General features: G+C 43.3%; 1 protein-coding gene across 1 annotated transcript; it reads left to right on the forward strand.

Annotated features, from left to right (window-relative positions):
• On the forward strand, positions 1 to 1,295 carry LOC117216953. The gene is made up of 3 exons (XM_033464136.1): positions 1 to 243; positions 298 to 599; positions 1,151 to 1,295. The coding sequence occupies exons 1-3, from the start codon at positions 1 to 3 to the stop codon at positions 1,293 to 1,295; spliced, it is 690 nt and encodes a 229-aa protein (XP_033320027.1).
• Positions 1,296 to 21,180: the final 19,885 nt, after the last annotated feature.

Genomic DNA, 21,180 nt, shown 5'->3' on the forward strand with positions numbered 1-21,180 from the left:
ATGGTAGAGCGGCTACACAGACAGTTAAAAGCGGCGATAAAGTGCCACGGCACGAACAACTGGGTCGAGGTTTTGCCGATAGTATTGTTAGGCATCCGAATCACGATAAAGGAGGACTTAAACGCAACGGCCGCCGAAATGATCTACGACACCGATATACGATTGCCGGCGGAATTTTTCATCGCAACTAAACAGCAAGCCAACACAGTGGATGCGAACCGACTCAAGGAACGGATGGGGAAGGTCAGGCCGCATCCGGCTACGTGTCATGGCGAATGAAAAATCTTTGTTTTTAAGGAATTGGAAACGTCGCCTTATGTTTTCTTGCGTCATAACGCCATAGGAGGCCCTTTACAGCCTCAGTTCGACGGACCGTACAAGGTCATCAAACGCCTAGAAAAAAATTATATTATTAGAATAAACGATCGCGACGTAACGGTTTCCATAGATCGTTTAAAACCGGCGTTCGGCGTCCCAGATGATGTTGAAGAAAAGACCGCCGAATCTCGGGACATACTTATTCCGGTGAAACAAGAGAATTCGCACGAGGAAAACAGCGCAGACAACAGCAGAACATCGGAAGAAAACACAAGGAATAGGTATGTTATGAGGTATGGACGTAGAGTTCGTTTTCCCGACCGGTTCCAAGCAGGTCTCGATTAGACGTCTTAATATGTCGGATAGGCGTAAAAATTGTAAAATAGCGACAACAAACTCGACGAAGAGAAACTCCGTATATACTCTAAAAATTTTTTTTAACGTAAACGTTAAAGGGAGGAAGGGGGGTAATGTAGCGGCACGCGAGCAGGACAAATTCAAATCCTATTGTTGTTTTGTTTCGGAGTATCATGACCGTTAGGTCACGGGTATTGTAAGGAGTAATGAACTCCGAGCAAAACAATGTCGCCGCTACTTTCAACCGTCAAACGCAGTCGAGTTCAAACTTTCCGACTGTCCCCCGACCAGTATAAATAAACAAACGAAATGACGAGCGTGAGAGTTCAGCGATCGCAACAAAAGCATACAGACGCATCATACATGTATACGGAGTCTCTTGACACGCGCGTATTTATTTCGTAAAACTTATTATACCTGGACTTGTGCTTTGTGTCGAATTAATAACTGTAATAAATTGCTCACAAACATATAGACTGTTATTCGTGATATTCGGTAAGATCAATCCTCTACATCCTGGTATTGAATGGGACATATTCCAGCTATATACCGAACATCAGAAATCAAGTTTTCTTGGCTCCCTTATTAGAGCCTCAAATCTATCTACTTTTGTGACTTAGTTTTATTAATGTCGATACCGAATACTTAGAGAAAACTTGGAATAACAATATGCAAACATACACAACCCATTCATAACAGAAATGACTGACCCCATGACTACAACTGACTGTCATTCAGAAGTCAAATTTTCACCCTCAAGTAAAACATTGTCAAATTCTTATCTATAAAGTCAAAGGCATTAGCTTTATCTCGTTAAAACTTAGTAATCGCTACATAGCCATACCCGAAAAGCCAAATTAATATTATATGTGGAAAGGAACATCAAGCCATAACTATAGAAAACAACTCACTATTATACGCCTCTGAAACTTGCGATTTATTATATGATCACGAACACATACGAATAGGAGAAGCAAAAACAAATATAACTTACAAAACAAATCTCAAAGCTATAGCTTTACCCTTAAATGACAGTCTAGAAGAAATCCTCACAAAAATTGAAAACACTCCAAAAATCATTAATAATCAATCAAATTTCCGACGAATTAAACTCTCTTAATTATGAGCATAGAATTAGAAGTCTTAAGAAATGCGAACTAAGTGTATTACAAATTATTAGTTATATTGCTCTAGCATTACTAGGAATATATATATATATTTGTCGGAGATGAAAGAACATCGGGATTTCCCGCCTGGAATGTTGGGAAAACCCCAATACCCTAGTCCAGACTTCTACTATAGCTACACTTAAGCAATAAAAATAAGAAATAGTTTTAATGTTCCAATCTGGCTTTATGATGATGGGTTCGGGCTCGAAGTGACATAGCGGGTCACTGGACGTAGCCACGGTTACGGGAGGGACGTGTACCTGACAGAGGTATGGAATAATTATATGGCTCTCCTTAAAAACAAAGATTGACCCGAGAGGTGGGGAGAGGAATATATAAGGGCAGTTTCATTTGGATTACGGGTTAGTTAGACTGTCGTTGAGAAAATTGCCACTTGAGTTATCGAGAGAGTTATCCGAATCGTGTATTACGTTGGCACTCGTCATCCCGTGGACCATGGATTCGTTATCGAATCTGAATTCGTTGTCATCATTATCTCGACCATCCTATCGCCGCTATTACTTATAGCCTCTTGTAATGTCCATATTTGTATCAATAAACATTAGCTACATCCGCGATGGTAAAGTGAGTAAAGGTTCATTGCACGCCGCCAAAATTCCGACTTCTTTAACAAAATAGGATTATTCGATATTATAAGCAAATGCCTACCTTCCAAATTATGTATTCTCTTATTATGTTGTGAAATAAAGAAAAAGACAGGTATAACCAATATCTCTAGACCAATAGAGACAACTAGCGCACCTTTAAACATATATTCCACACATGAAATACGACCATTACGAGAATTACCTAAAGACATTGACTCAATCATCTTCGAACCAAGGCATGTAAGATTCCAAAAGGGCATACAAAAGGGAATACTACACCAAAAATAAGAGTCTGGAGGACCAGCCTCACTTCCCCCAACACCGGGGGAATGTAACGTCAACAAATATCTACGACCGAGTCAGGAAACCTGAACCGCTTTGCACACGACACCAACTCCCAAAACAAAGGAATGTGAATTCGGCACGTAGGCATAAGATAAGCGACATCTAGTATCCAATATGGCGGCAAGTGGGACGCACGCCTGCACGTCGCTCCGTACTCTGTGACCGAAATATCGTGGAAAATCGAAGAGTGCAGTTAAAAGAATAGGGAGAAAGTGAAGCGCTAGTGGTGAGGAGTAGGTGTGAGTAAAACGTTCGGTGGAATTTGATGAATTACAACTGTTATTAGCGTTAAAAGAGTTGGTGTTGCGACAAAGGGAAAGGCAGCTATCTTGGCAGCCATCTGAGTGACGCGCGACGGTAGCGCCGCCGAAGCGCCCCTTGCGAGACTAGTGAACTATAGTGTAGTGCTAGGGTGGTAGGTGCGGGAACTACGTTACCGACGGTGAGACAATTTACCGACGGTGGGATTTACTGACGACGGCAAGTTATCGACGGCTCTATAAAGAGAAATTAACTTGTCGACGGTGAGTGCAAAGTACAATTCACCTCTATCAACGGTAGCGAAAGCGCCGACTTTCCGTGAGGGGAAAAGGGATAAAAGAGGGAAAAAAGAAAAGGATATCAGAATGGCTTCGCGGGGTCAATGTCCACCTGCTACAAAAGCAAGAGTGGTTCTCCAACCGCTAAAAACACAAAAGGTGGAGGGGAAAAGCCTGGAGCAGGAGAAGAAAAAGAAAACAGAGGAGGAGGAAAAAGGGAAAGAAGCGAAGCAGCAGCAATCGCCAGCAGCAGCAATCGCCAGCAGCAGCAGACGAACCCCGCTCTGTGCCTGATTTAAGAGCACAGGCAGGGGAAATAGAAAAGAGCATGTTAACCTTCTGTTTGGATTTCAACAAGAAGATGAACAAGGAGCAAACTGCAATTATCATGCGGTATTTTCAAGATATGAGGGGAATAGTGAAGGAGCTCCTACTCCACAACAGTTACCTCACTCGGAAGTTAGAACAGAGCACCGACTCGGGAAAGAAAGAAACGGCGATACTAAGTGCCGTCAACAAGACGTTACAAACTAGCAAGCGGTTTGAAACGGCAGTCAAAACAAGAACGGAGCCAAAGCAGCCCTCCTATGTGGAGAAAGTAAAAATGAAAAGCAATAAGGTAGGACAAATCGCCGTTAAACCACCAAAGAATGTGATGATAATCCGACCAGAGTCGTCGGAATCCGAAATAAAAACGAGCGAGGAAGCACGGGAAGTAGTCTTTACGCTGGTGAACCCGCGTAAGAAGGGTATCCAGGTTACCGCAGTGAAGAAGATCAGCGGGAACGGCTTAGTCGTGGAAACGACGAAGCCCGAAGGCCTAAAAGCGTTCACGGAGAAGGCCAAGTTAAAGGAGGCTGGCCTAAAAACCAGCACGCCGCAGAGGAGATTGCCCCGTGTAATACTATATGACGTACCACGGGAAATTCCGGAGAAGGAATTACTGGGCTGCATCAGGAAGCAGAACCAGGAGAGACTGACTGAAGAAGACGTCGCAGCCATTAGATTCTGCTTCAGAACTGGTCGCAAGGACTCCCAGGAAACCAACTGGGTATTTTAAGTACCCCCCCCCCCCCCCAGGTAAGAGACAAGTTATTGATTGGCAAGATATTCATCTCGTGGAATGCTTGCCAGGTTCGTGACTACATAGCCGTCAGTCGCTGCTACAAATGCCAAGGTTACGGGCACGTGGCAAAACACTGCCGCTTAGGCTACGAAATCTGCGCACACTGCGCAGAATATGCAGCGTTCCAAAATCGTCCCCCACGAAATCAGGACGCAGATGGAAGCTGATGGCGATGAAATCTTGCTAATGCAAGAGCCATACAGCATCGACGGGAAAATACCCGGACTCGGAACAGGAACCTCGATCGCCTGTCGAGGATCGAAATGCGATCCGCCAATGGCGGCAGTAGGAGTCAAGTCGAACGATTTAACGCCGCTCGAAGTCGCCGGACTATGCACAACGCACTGCGTATGTGTACAGGTAAGCGATGGAGAGACGGAGATATACTTCGTTAGCCAGTACTTTCCGCCGACCGAGAATATCGAGGTCGGTCTCGAGCAACTAGACAAGGTACTGAAGAGGCTTAGAGGGAAGAAGGCCATCATTAGCCTAGACTCCAACGCAAAGTCTCCGCTGTGGTGCAGTAAGGCCATCGATGACAGAGGTGAGGCCCTGGAGGCCATTATTGCACAATATAACCTCCATATCCTCAACCAACCGGGGCAGGCTCACACATTTGAAACGACTCGAGGGCAATCGAACATAGATGTAACTATGGCGAGTCCGGAAGCAATACCGCTCGTGAAGGAATGGAGAGTACACGAGGACGGAACCTCCAGTGACCACAGAATACTGGAGACGCGTCTTGATTTCAACGAAAGGAGTACTCCGCCGCAGCTTCAGGAGAGAATATATAACACTCGGATCGCCAACTGGGAGGTTTTTCAAAGAATGGTCATAGAGGAGAAGGAGACACTTCGAGAGACAACCCTCCGGCAGGCGAACGAGGTTGAACGAATGGCCGAGTAGATGCAGGAAGTCCTCATAAGAGCCTGCGATGCTGCCATTCCGAGGAGGAAATGGTACCACAGGTCGGTGCCGTGGTGGACGCCTGAGCTCACACGAGCAAAGAGGGAAGTCTACCGGGCAAGGGGGAAATACCAGGGTCTAGGGACCCCGCAACGAGGGAACAGGAGAAGCTGCGGTACAGAGAAATCAGAAAGGAGTATGTGAAAGCAATTACTAAGGCCAAGATACATAGCTGGAAGGACTTTGTATCGAAGGAGGGCAATAAAGAAACTTGGGGCATTACCTACCGTACGGTTACGGGTAAGCTAAGAAGGGAAGAAACAGTGTCGACTCTGCGGACGCCACAAGGGGAAAACTCGAACTGGCGAACGACTGAGGCGGCGATGCTGTCCGCCCTACTACCCGACGACGAGGAAGAAACTGACAAGAAACGGATCGCAGACAGCGATCAGACGCGAAAGTACAACCCCTCCGAATGTCGAGGACGCCCCAGAGTTTCGCTTCGAGGAACTCAGCGGCGCCGTAAAGCGACTAACGAAGGGGAAATGTCCTGGACCCGACCTAGTCGAGGCCGAAGTAATTCAACGCGCCTGGGGAGGAATTCACCAGGAACCCCTTAGGCTCATGAACGGCTGCCTCACCTGGGGAGTCTTCCCGAAAATTTGGAAACTGGGGAACGTCATCGCTATCCCGAAGGGACCAGAACGGGATAAAAGTAGCCCGAAGTCCTACAGACCGATTTGCCTACTATCTATGGTGGGTACTGGAAAGACTGATGGCTACTAGGATGGCAACTATACTCCACGAGCACGCCTTAACTTCGGACAGGCAGTACGGCTTTCATCCCGGAAGATCTACGGTGGACGCGATCACAAAATTCCGTGAGATAGTCGAGCGAATGAGCGAGAAAAAGTATGTTCTCGCAATCGCACTCGACATATCTGGAGCCTTTGATAACGTGTGGTGGCCCAACGTATTGCACGAGCTGAAGAGAAGAGGCTGCCCCGGCAATCTATATCGATTGACGAGGAGCTACTTTTTGGACAGAACCGTGCGAATCACTGGGAAAAATGACATTGTTAGCAAGCCCGTTACGAAGGGATGCCCGCAGGGGTCGGTACTGGGTCCAAGCTTTTGGAACCTAATATTCGACGACCTGCTGGCTGAACTCATGACAAACGCGACAGAGTGTGAACCGGTCGCGTACGCGGACGATATAGTGATCCTGGTCGCAGGAAACGCGAGGACTGAACTACAAGAGAAAGGACAAAATGTAGTCACACGCGTTTCTACTTGATGTGCCAGGAAGAAACCCTCGTTGTCGGCGGAGACCTGGAGCAAGTCGAGGACATAGTGATAAATTCCCCGGCCACGGAACGATATGAGAAATTAAAGAGCGAGCTTATCCGCAGAAGTGGCTGATTCAGACAGTACAAGAGTGCGACAGTTGCTGGAATGTGAAGAAATGGGTGATAGGAAGCCGTCCCAATTTTATCGAGACTTAAAAAAACTCGCCAACCCTTCCACGTCAGACGATTTTATCCTCACGCTTTCGAGGAATCGACTACCAGCTCACGTTCAGCACGTTCTGGTGGTTTCGAAGGACACCAAAGCGGAAAATTTAACGCGGATGGCCAATAGGATACAGGAATCATGTTCAGAGAAAGAGCGAGTTGCCGTCGTCGAAGCAGAAAGGGCGGATGGCGAACACCAAAGCCGCGACTCGGATAAGATGACTCATGTTGTTGTTTTGCTTCGGGACATTGACGCAGCCTTGATATATGAAACGTAATAAAAAATAAATTCCGGACAAAACAATGTCGCCGCTACATGTAACCGTCGAATGAAGACGAATTTGAATTTTCCGACTCTCCTCCGACCAGTATAAATAAACCGGCGCAACCGAAAATAGTACAGTATCTTCGAGTATCACGAATTATCTACTGAGTAATGAGAAGAACATTTTACGAATATTTATCAGCGATTTTATTTTGCTATTTATACTTTATACTGACGACTCAGCGAATATAGGCTGTACATTAATTTATTATTTTAAATGAATTCGACGGTACGACAACAAACGACAGCCTCTAATAAATCTTACGATCAAACATCCATATATACCTGTCTTCTACAAAAGTGGTGAACCCGACGTAATTGAAGCGAAAGAGGTAATCGTGAGAGTGCTATCAAGACTTCAAACACGGACCAGACGATGTCGGACAATTTACGACCGATATCCGGCACATAAAAGGGATAGATAATAATGTAGCCGATACTCTATCCCGGATCGAAGCGATCGGGAAATCAGTAGATCATCAAATGCTAGCCTTAGCACAAGAGAACTATAACGAGTTGCGCGAAGTCATTAAATTCGGCTTTAGCGCGCTGCAATTGAAAAAAGTACGATTTCCCGATCAAGATGTCGGAATATACTGCGATCTCTCGACCGAAATCCTGCGACCATACGTACCGGAATCGTTACGACGCATCGAATTTCGGTCGCTGCATGGACTTTCCTATCCGGAGATACGCGCCAAGCAAAAACTGGTGACGACGCGCTTTGTCTGGCCGTCCGTAAACAAAGATTGTCGAACGTGGACGCGGCAATACATACCGTGCCAACGCAATAAGTCACCAGGCACGTATCTTCAACAGTTGGAACATTCAAAACGTTAGCAGGTCGCTTCGCACACATACACTCCAACATTATCGTAATGCAATTCTCCTGGGGTTATCGATTTTGTCTAACGTGTATCGATCGTTTTTCGCGTTGGCCCAAAGCCGAAAAGAGGACCTTAACGCAACGGCGGCCGAAATGGTCTAATGCCAGCGGAATTTTTCTTAGCAACCAAGCAGCGGGCCAACTCGGAATACGCGAACCGACTAAAAAAACGGATGGAGCAGGTCAGGTTATACCCGGTTATGCGTCATGGTGAAAAGAAAATTTTCTCCTTTAAAGAACTAGAAACATCGTTGTATGTTTTCTTGCTTCATGGCGTGATAGGGGGCCCTTTACAGCCGCAGTAAGACGGGCCGTTTAAAGTCGTAACAAGAAACGAGAAAAATTACACACATTAGTGACACTAATTAGCGATCGATATCTACGAGTCGTATTTTCCGCGAGCGAACATACACTATCGTTGCGAATACCGTGAATTTTTGTACTTTTATACATCTTTTGTACTTTTATTTATTTATCTGTTTAACTTATTCTAAATATATTTGGCGGGTTGCGGCAGCAATCTCTTGCTCTAGTTATTTTAATATTATCGATCCTCAACCAATCCTCTACATCCCGAATGGCGTAGCTATCGCTGTTTTTTCGACGTCCTCGGGCGCGATCGGTATTTAGTAGTACGCTCGGACGAGGTCGATCTTCAAGAAGATTCGCTTACCGTGGAGTTGATGCGCGAAATCTTCAAGGGCGGCGGCTAATACCTATCGGGTACGGTGCGGGCGTTCAGCGGCCGGTAGTTGCCGTAGGGTCGTAGGCCTCCGTCTTTCTTCAGAACGACGTGCAGAGTGATGCCCATGGACTCTTCGATGGCCGTATCACTCTTTGCTCCATCACCAGCTCGAATTTTGTCTTCACCTGTTGAGACGATCGGGGGCAAGGCGTCGAAGTCTGCTGCAGGCGGGAGATCCGGGCGTGGTCTTGATGTGGTGTTCCACCCCATGTCAAATTTCTTTTCGTCTGAAAACAGGCGGACGCATTAAGACCGAAAATTTGGCCAGGAGTTGGTGGTACGTCGTTTCGCGGATTTATTGACGCTGTACCGGTCGTTGCCGAGTATTCCTTTGCAGACAGGTTGGTGGTTGTGTCGATTAAGCGCCTGTTTTGTGTATCTATCAGCAGACCGTAGTAGCTCAAGAAGTCCAGGCCGACGATATACGCATTAATGTCTGCTACTACGAAGAGTCATTTGAAGTCTCGTCGAAAAGAGGTTCAGTGGCACCAGAATCGTACTGTAAGTCATGATGCGCGTCTCGTTGGCGACAGTTCATAGTCATCTTTCGTATAAGCATCGTCCTACAAGCATAGGTCGGCAGAAGAAATCCTCGAACTCCTGTCTTTCAGGTAAATGCGGCGGGATGAGATGCCGCTGCCGTACGCCGCGGTCACGGACGTCAGCCCACGTTTCCCTGGTTTCAGTTACAGGGGCAACGGCACATTCTTGTGCGGTCTCCGAAGATCTCGTAGTTGTAGCAGGAACCATTGTGCTGCGTCGTGTCTCGGGAATTCATCAACACTGTCGAGGAGCAACGAGCCAATTTGAGCAACTAATCGAATTACCCGATCGTACCCGTGGATGTGCGGGGTGGTTCGTTTGCGAGCTGGCCGCTGCTATTTGTTCAGTTTCTGGTCTTATTTCGTGGATCCTGTCTCCCACCAAGACCAGAGCATCCGCACTCATTTCCCTTATGGCGGCCAGAACTCGATGGGGCGGCCAGCTTCTTCAGGTCTCTGTAGAACTGTGATAGTGCCCTGTAAACGGAAAGAGATGAACGTGTTCGTACCACATAAAGATATCGTGTCCGTAAATTACCAGTGTTCACAATGGCGAGCCACGATGAGGAAGGGCGTGCAACGAACCCCACAGACCGCGGAGACACAATAAGTCACCTATTCCGCGTAATTCTACTACGGTCTCAAAGAATAGTGGTGTGATTTGCCATGTTGGAAGCACAGTTTGAGACGGCACACATTACGAGTGATAAAACTAAATTCACCGCTGTTGTTGCGAACCTCGGGGATGGATATCTAGATCAAGTCGAGGTCAGAGTGCTAGATCCATCGGCGACGGGGCGATACGAGAAGCTAAAAATGAACTCATCAAAAGAATGGCCGATTTGGACGGCACAAGAGTGCGGAGGTTGCTTGAAGATCAAGAAATGGGAGACAGGACACCGTCCCAGTTCTACAAAGATTTGAAGAAGCTGGCTGCTACATCAATCTCGCACGACCTCGTTCTGACGTTTTAGAAGAATCCCCTACCAGTGAATATGCAACGGATCCCGGCCACAATAAGGGAAACAAGTCCGAATGCCCTTTCCACGGTGGTAGAAAGGATCCACGAAATAAGCCCAGAACAGCCCGGGCGGGCAACAACGGTCAGCGAGCAATCGGATCGCCTCTCAGCCACGGAGCCCGACTGGGTAAGCTGATGAGTAGCTCAAATTCGCGCGCTGCTCTTGGACAGTCGTCAACAACCACGATCACGATCTCCGAATTTCCGAGACACGACACAGCAAAATGGTCTCTGCTACTACTACGAGACTTTTGGAAACCACGCAAGAAAGTGCCATTCCCCCTATAACCAAAAGCAGGAAAACGTAGGCAGCCTCACATCCCGCCTTATTTTCGTGAAAGGCAGGAGTTCGAGGATTTCTCTCCACGTGGACACGAGCGCATACCCGCGCAATAAAGTATGCGCGTCCGCGAAAAAAGACGACTATTAACTTTTCACGGCTAACGGGACGACCATCGCGACGTACGGTACAATCGTCCCTGAATCTGCCTTTTCGACGAGAATCGAAATTGCAGTCTGTAGTAGCAGACGTTAACACGCCTACCGTCGGCCTGGACTTCTTCAGCTACTACAGACTCCCGATAGATGCACGAAACAAACACCTAATCGACACGACTACCAACTTGTCCGCAACGGGATACTCGGCCACGACCGATACAGCGTCGATAAAGACAATAATCGCCGAATCGATGTAGAACCACCTCCTCGCCAGATTTCCAGACTTAACGCGTCCGTCTGTTTTCCACATTAATACCACGCCCAGACGTCCCGTCTGCAGCAAACCTTGACGCCTCGCTCCGGATCGTCTCAAACAGGAGAAAGCAGAATCCGAGCTGATGATGGAGCAAGGTGTGATACGGCCATCGAAGAGCCCATGGGCATCATCCCTGCATGCCCTATCCGTCCATTCCGTGTGCTTTTTCTGAGCGTTACTTGGAAATGGTGTACTATGGTATTTTCATGTAGCTTTTTGGTGCGAAATGTGTTTATGAAACAAGTAATATGTCAACATTATTGTTATATAAAAATGTTTTAATTTCGAGGACCTGTTGTTGTAGACCATTGGAGTTCCCATCTTGTTCCTACGGGCTCGCGCTACGACGACTATCCCACCACATCACTATACGACGTATTGGCCAGACCCTACGCCCGTTCCAACAGGACAGGCTGGTTGGCGGCTGCAGCGGCCGCACACAATAAGGAGCAACACTCTGCCAAGAGTAACATCGATAGCGTCATAGGAATGGAATCTAAGGAAGTTGATCAGATGGCCGCCTATAGAATTGCTTTCTGGGACGGGAAGGGTATCCAGATTATTAAGAACCAAACTTCTGAAGACCTGGTCAGACGCGCCATCGAATCGTCGGCCCGTAACTACTTTTCTACCGGTGCCGACAACTATCACAACGTACTTACTAACATCGGTACGCTTTATCAATTCGTTGGTAAGGGAGACAAGGTGAACAACATGATAGACGCTCTTGATATGGAGGGTGCCGAGATCCAGTAGCGGTGCAGACATAGACGGTGGCAGCATAGGCTCTCCACGAGTAACTAGGTTCTCCGCCGTCCACGGCCGCCACGAGGGAGCCGGGCCTAACAACGTCACACTGCGGCCCGGTCAGTCCGACGACCAGGTTACGTGGGAGATTAAGCGTGCTTTGGGCGGTGCAGAAGCCGAAATCGGGTGTGATAAGAGCAGGAGGAAGGCTGAGAGGGCGGCCACAACCCGGAGTGCCATGAGGACCGCATTCAGTAAGATCAAGACGGTTCTTCAGAGTAAGCCCACCCAGGCTCGTAACATAGATGATTCAGACTTAGATGATTCAGTCCCGTTGGTCGTGTCGTCCGCTGGGGTGGAGAAGGGGTCCGCGATGGGGGTTTGTTCCCGCATAGCTCGGAGGCTTAAGTAGGTAGCGGTGTCCCGGGATGCTCGTTACACCAGCGGAGGCCCCGAATTCACTGCTGCCGGGAATGCGCTGGTAGAGGCAGCTACCAAGCCCGCACCTTCGGTCCCTGGGGTCATCAGCCCGGGAAAGGCACCACTACTGTACGGTCAGACTGGGTGATGGGCTGGAAGTTCTCCAACCCGTGGACCGTAGTATTCCTCTCCTTGTTCTTGTTCTTAATAAACGACACCCATTTTGTGCATAATAGGAAAAATTTTCATTATTAACGTGTCCCTTTTGTTTGTTGTCCTTGATACGCCTGTTTGTCGGTGCGTCACTGTTTACTGCGACTGTCCGCTAATATTAATTTATTTATATGTACTTTCGTGATATTTCTTTTACTTCGATTTTAACATTACAGTTGTTGAGAATATCCCCAGAATTTCCCTTTTTTGAGTTCTCTCGATAAATATCTCAAATCTGCCACTCTGAAATCTTGTCCATTGATTCGGCTGTCGTAATATTCTTTAAACCTTAATGTTGATTACATTAGATTATCTTTTGCTGTGAGTTGTATCGTGTTTATCTTGTCAAGCAGATCCCTTAAAAGTCTACATAGGTTGTTTCCATATTTGGTCAGATGTCCACAAAATAACTCATGAGCAGAGAACTTCGTTGCTTCATGCACAGAAGTGTTGTAGGAAAACATGGCTCCCAATTCCTTGCACCCTCTGTATATAATTTGAGGTACTCGATCACAACGTAGTGCGATAGTGTTCGACAAACGTATCCCACTGCTGATTTTCCCGATGTTCCTTTTCCTTAAGTTTTCTGCTTTTAGTTCCACTCGCCTAGAGTTGTGGCTCGCGCTATTCGCGAGTCATGACAATTTCTGTTGACTTGCGACACGACTGTCTCTGCTGTCCCTGCACATTACGTTATGTTACATTACGTTGACATGGCACAATTTCTTTAGTTGGAGATTGTTTACTTGGCTTAGACTCTGGAAAATTCAGAATTAACGCGAAACAAAAATCCTTTCCATGAAAAGTCGTAAGACAACAATAGCCTATTTTCGATTTTTGACACAAACAATTATGTATGTGCTTACCTTAATATATCAAGGATTTTTTTGTTACAAGAATGGATGAGGCACATGCACATTTATCTTACATATATCTATCTTGTATACTTTATATACATGCCTATATACATACATATAGATATACATGCCTTATTACGTTACGATAAGCCTAATTGTGTAGCCCAAAGTGTGTAGAGTTCTTTTTTCTTATCCAGACCGCCGGCGCCGGTCGCCTGGTTGCCGCCTGTACTCTTGGGCGATTCGGCGTATCGTTCCTTCGTGGCTCGCCCCATTCTCCCGAAGGACGTGTTTGGTTTCCCGATGGTCTCGAAGCATAGGGTACGATTAATCCGGCATCTACTCGGGCTTTAAATTTGTAACAGTCTTTTACTTGATGCCCTGGTTTTTTGCAATAGTTACATGTGGTGTTTTGTCCCGTGGAATTCAAAAAATTCTGCGATGGAGGTACCGATCTTCGATCTTGGCGGTTGTTCCCGATATTGTTGTTATTGTTTGCAGGACGCGCGTTGTCGCGTTTGTAATAGTTCGAGGGTGTCGGTCGTTGGGGTCGCGTTCTATCGGTTATTTGTTTCAACTCGTGTGTTGCTTTAACGGCTTGACGATACGCATCTTCTAAAGTATGGTATCCTGCTAATTTTACTCGCACATATACCTTGTTCGGAAGTCCTTTAACGAAAGCTTCACTCGTTTCCCAATCTATAGTATCTTGGATATCGGGGGATATAATGCCGTAGTCGCCTCTTTCTCCGTCCATTATTGCCAATCTGAGATTTTTAACGCGATCCATATAATCCAATATGTTTTCCCCGGGTCGTTGAAATATCGTTCCTAATTCCCCTTTATATTCGTTAAGAGATTTCCTTGGGCCGAATAGATCCTTTAATTTGTTTCCGAAATCACTTAGACTCATCAATTCCGTATCCTCGATGGTGAGGAGCGCGTGTCCACGGAGCTTATTTACTAACAATTTTACCAGTTGAGGTTCTTGATACCTGGGGATCATATTTCGCGCGCGCTCACAAGCTCTTAAAAAGTGGAATACTGATGGTCGATATCCGTCAAACACTGGTACTGATTCGATCGCATCTTTTAGCTTAATTGGCTGGGTATGGGATTGGCTTGGGATTGTATGTAATATTAATTGTTGTCGAATATCGAGACTCTGTGATAAGTAACACACATTTTGAGTGGATCCGTTAACTTTCCCACGATCAATGTGTTAAGTTACGAGACGAGAAATTTTTAATTTATAATAAAATTATATCGTTTATCTTCCAAGCGTGTACGCTTTCTCAAAGATCTGTAGCGGCACTAGGCCGCAAAAGACAATTATCTCTCCAACGGTTTTTTCGGTACATACAAAGGCCGAAAGTGTCGGGAAGTTTCAATAGGCCTAATGGCTCATCGATATTCCTTTGGTCCTTCCGTCAAATAATCTGAAGAAGGCGTATATAATCACAATAGCAGACGGTTGTGAACACGTGCGTAGTGGGGATATTGAAAGATGACAAAGGGAAGAAAGTTATCACTGGATGTCTAGCTTACATTATCGAGAACACAAAAAGGAAACAAATATATCCTGACCACACAGGATCTATTGACCAAGTGCTTCCTTGGAATTCCTACTGTAGCAGCTCATGGTCATCAAGAAAGTTGCAGGGTTTAAGCGTATGTGTTGGTCACATGGCCTGCGAAATCCGACGTTCGAGACCAGGACGTCGTCAAAGAATAAACCCTGTAACTTACAGTAAAGCGCAAGTGCCTTTGATAAAGAAAACCGTTTCGCTACCCCAGAAGAAAACTTTTTGTTTCGGGGACCTCGGCATCCTATATAAATGGAAACGAGGAAAAGCTAGAGAGACACAGAGAGTTGTAACTGATCAGTGAAGTCGAGCGAACGGTAAGCACGCGAAGAACAATACGAGTATGGCCCAAGTAACGCGCGCTAGTAAAACTGTCAGGTCATTCTCGTATAATTAATAAGCTCATTATTAAATCAATCCACGGAGTATTTCTTTAGCACCCTACACCTCTTACCACCTCACTACAGATGGAATCTCTGCAGCCGAATTGGCAGACAGACAGCCGAGAGCGATTTTAGCAAATCAAGGAACGAATTTTACATCGTTGTTAATGAAGAAGGTAGCAGACAGATTTCGAATAAAATAGTACACTATAACGGTACATCGCCCTCAGAACAATGGATCAATTGAAAGACCGCACCACGTATTGGTCGGATACCTCAAATTATATGCAGAGAATGCAAGGAATTAGAATGGCTGGTAGAAGTTAGCCATGATCTCTTAGAACACTTCTGTACACGAAGGAACGAAGTCTTCTCCTAATGAACTAATTTCCGAATGTCTGGCCAGGCCAGAGAACCATCCGGTAAAGTAATAACCGAAGAAAATATGCAGACGTCCTATGTAGACTTTTAAGGGATCTACTTGACAAGATCAACACGACACAAGTCGCAGCAAAGAAAAATCTAATTTAGCGGCCTATGGTCATAAAGAACGTACCGAGAATAGTTATTAAATATCAAGTAGTTATATTTGGACAGTTTAATCAGTACATCACATAGTACAAGTAGCGGCACATAAGTCAAAGTATAGTTCAAATCATAGTATAATTGTTGTTTTGCCTCGCAATTTCAAGATCCTTAGAATCACGTAATGTAGTAATAAACAAACCCCGGGAAAACAATGTCGCCGCTACGTTCAACCGTCGAACAAAGACGAATTTGAATTTTCGCCAGCAGCGACATCTACACCCGCACCCAGTATCTCAACCTCTACACACACCTTCCTACACACAGGCTTCCGCACCTATCACGACCTATACACCTCACGATAATAAAATGAGCCGTGACACTTTTACAATTTATGATTTTACAATCCGCAGGAAAATAACATACTCAATATTCAAATTTGTGACTCAATATAAATAAAAAAACAAATTTATACGTCCTCTGTACTGCATATCTCGTTGAACATGTGGAAAATCGTTAGTAGAATATAGATTATAAAGATACATTTTATTTGTTTACATTAATTTTAGTTTTTCAGCACTGTATCATACTTGGATTTAGGCTTGAAAAACACTTCTTCTTTACTAGTGTTGCTGTTTTTAAGATGTGTTTCTTGCAATAAGCCTATAGCATTGTACTATATATTCAACATTACTTCGTGAATATATTATAAAAATTATGTAAGAAAATTTAATTAAAAGACAAATTTGAGGTAATAAACTGATAGAGCATGTTAAGTAAAATATGTTGTAAAACGAATAAACGATTCACTTTTTACAACATTTTATGTTTTATTTCTGTTGTAAAATGTTTCGACGTACTCATTTTTTTATTATGTTCATGCAAAATTATGTCACTCTCCCAGAACTTTATAATTTAATTCTCTCAAGTTAATTTACTGTTTGAAATTGACTTCCTTCTGCGGAAATATTTTTGATTAAATTTACCCGGATATCTTCTGTATCCAATACTCAGATTCGATGAATATGCGGAGCAGTTCAAGGCTTGAATTTCGAAAGAGGTTCCGGTGTACCCCTGTCAGACATCAAGTAGGCCATCGTGGGGTTTTAGTCGGTAAGCCCGACACTACCCCGACACTGTCCATGAGGATTTCCTCACGAAAAAAAGTTCAACGCTTGAATATTTTTAGAAAAATAATAATTTCACTGATCTTAGTATCAATTTTAGTAAAAATAAGAGTAATTTTCAGTAATGCTAACAATTCTATTCGCTGATAAAATTAACATGTTCTTCTGAAAATTGCACTTTGTTTTATCCTCTTCTTATCACATTTTGAAGTACAATTTTTAGATCCAAATTTCAATCTAACAATGAAGGTCATCATCCAGGTTGATACATGTTCCCGGTTCGCATATACATCAAAAGAAGTGTCTCTTTTCTTAATTTGAGATCACAATAAGCATCTTCAGTCTATTCAGTCTATTTTGTCTTAATGGTGGAAACAAGCAATTAAAGAGGTAGTATGCATTAAAATATAATACAATATGCTCAAATATACTACAATATACTGCAAGAGCGATACTGGCAATTGTGACCGAACGTAGAAGACCAGGAACGATAGCGTCATAAGCAGTTTGTTCCTTTTTGTTCCTTATTTGGAGTTTTAGCTTTCCTCCCTTACATTAATCAGCTCTTTGTATTCTATCTGTTTCCTCTTTCCTATCTTTCTATCTATTTTTTCTATCTTTTTCCACCTACTTAGGGACTCATTTCTTGAAATCCGCGGACACAGTACGTAATTGATCTTCATCGAGGACCTTGTCAATACGCATCGCCATTTGCCACTCGCTCATTTGAAGAGATTTGAGAGGCAACGATTCTGATTTATTTTCCTTTAAACATCATCATCTTGATAGTATTCTTATTACAGCATGTATATATTTCATGATATAGAGTAATATCATATGATGATAATAAAAACATACATTGAGTTCAGCAGACGTTCATATAGGTCAAATTTTTGATATCCGAATTTACTACAGTGGTACAATGCGACATATGATTAAGTAATTTCACAAAACGACCTGAGTTAAAAATTTGGCAGGAGTCCCATTTCAGGAATAGGTTATCCAGGATAATAAACTCTATACATTCTAGGGTAGATCATATGAGATGGTTGTCACAATAGACTCAAATATCAACAAGAATATCTTACAGGATTTTCAAATCCAAGTCGAAAATGCATTCGTAAGCAGTTGCAATTTTCATACAGCGATGATTGATTTTAGTCTCGTGTTAAATATGTTTTCACTTGAAACCTTTTTGACTTCAGCTGTATTTAGGTTTTTCTTTGCATATTATCTATTGACAGTCTTGAATGCAGTAACGTAGATTTGTAAATTTTGGGTGGGCTCGACACCTGTGCTTTGATGAGAAACGTAATTGTTGACAATACATCTGTTCGGTTGGAATGTACTACTGCACTGATACATTGTATTGATTGTATTGTCACCTACACCATGATTATGGCCACTTTTCAATGGTACGAGGAGTATTTTAACTCCTACAAGGATGACTGTAACGGCATAAAAGAGGAAATTACGGAGTGCGTTGCCTGCAGTCAAAGCAGTGAAACTTTGTGCTCCTGTTTTGCCAATGGAGGTCGAATTACACAAATTGCATTTTTCTGTACAAGAAAATGCAAACAAATCTGTAGTAAATGCCGAATATTCATCGAAAAGTAGGTTGTTCATAAGATTTTAGATTTTCAAATATCTTTGAAGTGTTCACTAATTTTCTTCAAGAAGCTTTTGCATCTTACAACCTTTTCCATCGATTGCGATCTCACTGCGTGTAGTTTTGCTTGTAAGTATTACATAAGCAAATGTTTCATTTGTTCGTTTATCAAAATTGAAACTTGATATTATTTTATATTATTATTGCTACATTACATTGCACAATCCTTGTATTAAGAAAGACATGTTAAAATTCTGGATATAGTTTTCTAACAGATAAAGCATGATACTACATTTGAAGTATACAAATGTATTCGTTTGTGAAATAATGAAAATCTTGCCTTCGTAATTAGAAAATTGATGCGCTGCATTGCATATCTGACAAAAATAATTGTTGTTAATAATTATTTACTCATCTGCAAATTATTTAAATTCCTCATCACATAAATAGATATCACAAGTTCAAAACGTTGTTGTGTCATCGTCCAATCTGCATAGAGTTTTCGACGATATGATGACCGATATCTATATCTTTAGACTTGTTATAGATATCTCCAACATATGTCTCCGACAAATTACAATATAGTAGTATAGCTCATCTGAACGGATTGCATTGGAGTCAGATTCATTTTCATCGCTAAATACAATTTTTCTTTAATGTTTTCTACATTGTATACTGTACACGCATATTTGTGAATTCTATATATTTGAGGTGGTATTGTGTTGTCCGTAATACTTGTAGATGATGCTGGCTGAAGATGTCGCTGAGAGGGTACAGCTATTTTTCTTTTAATTTAGATGCATGGAAGAAAAATCGGATTACGGGCGCCAGGATTCGAACCCGGGTCTTGGACGTTCGTAACCTAAGGCGCTAACCACTGCATTACCGTCGTCTGGTAGAAGTTAGTGTCGAGTGGCGGTATTTGTTGTCGAGTGCCGCCACATATTTTTCTTTACTTTGAGATGTTAATGATACCTAACGTTGCAGTGTTGCATGTTGCAAATGCTTATATCGCTGTAAAATACATTGTACGGTTTATCGCAAGACCTACTATTTTAGCAAATCATTTTTTGCCAATACGACTGCTCCCTGCTCTTTTTTGTTTTATATTTTGTAGCACTTCAAAGCAATTATGTTGCTATCTTTCCATTTCTACTAACAAATTTTGTAACTTCTATGACGGTGTAATTAATTGTTTACTGTAATAGCAGAATTCTGTCAATTTCATTATTATTTAAAATTTTCCCCTGAAGGGGGACTTACTTACTTCAAAAATTTAGTGAAAAATAAAAGAATGAAATTTTGGGTAGACTTGTTCTATTAATTTGCTTTCAAAATACCTCAACAGTAATTCATAAAAAGTGTAATAAGATTCCTTCTATAACTTTAGATTTTCTTCTATATCTTTCATAATTTATTACAGCGATTTTTCATATGTTTTGCATGACATGCATAACTTATAGAATATAAAATTTAGAAAATATAAACTTGTAAAACTTATGCAAATATTAAGTATGTTCTGTATCAAATGTAGTGTCAGTTTATAACATAACCAATAAAAGAGTGTCCAAAAAAAGTAGGGTAGTAGAGTATTATAGTAAAAGGACGAAGCCTGCGGAATCCAGGTATTATTCGTATGGACCAGTACAAATAAACAAACGGATTGACGATCGAGAGAGTGCAGCGATCGCAGTGTAAGCATATCGACGCATCATAGTGTACACGGAGTTTCTTGACACGCGCGTATTTATTTCGACAAATTATTATACCAGGACTTGCGCTTTGTATCAAAGCTTATCTGTAATAAAGTGCTCACGACTTATAGACTGTAATAGTGATATTTGAAAAGATCCATCCTCTACAGGTTTAATCTCGACGATTTTGTATTACGCAAAAATGAGGAAAGAAACCGAACCAAATTAGATCCGAAATTTAGAGGTCCCTTCGTAATAACAAAAATTTTGGAAGGAGACAGGTATATCTTAAAGACACTAGACGGCAAACGGTCGTATAAATACAGTCATGATAGATTGAGGAAAATACCAGATAGTTGTATTCCTGCTGAATCGGACGTCTGTAGTGACGACAATAACAGTGACCACGACGACATGAGTACCCCGATCTCGGAAGATCAGTAGCACTATAGCTATAACAGCTAACGGAGCAAGTTCGCTCGCGTCTCGTAGCGATAATGTAAGGAAGCTCAATGTGACCGTGTGATGGATTTCACATGTATTCGGAGCGACAATGTAAGAAAGCTCAGTGAGACGTGTGATGTAGTTCACAATGCTCTCGGGGCGACAATGGACAATGTAATAAAGCTCAATGAGACCGTGGAACGAAGCTCTATGTGCTAGTACGATCTAGAAAAACGAGATTCATTTGGGTACGAAATCGAGAATGGTCCATCATGTCGTTACGATCCGACTGATAATTCACAGAATGCAACTAGCGCTTTGAATACTAATTATAACGTTACAAATTTTTGTTCTCTTTTATTTCTTCTGTTGTCAAACCTCCGAATGAAATTTTGTTGTTGCCCTTGGCTTATTTGG

Source organism: Bombus bifarius, unplaced genomic scaffold (genome assembly GCF_011952205.1).
Source record: "Bombus bifarius isolate JDL3187 unplaced genomic scaffold, Bbif_JDL3187 scf7180000007974, whole genome shotgun sequence".
NCBI classification, from domain to species: Eukaryota; Metazoa; Arthropoda; class Insecta; order Hymenoptera; family Apidae; genus Bombus; species Bombus bifarius.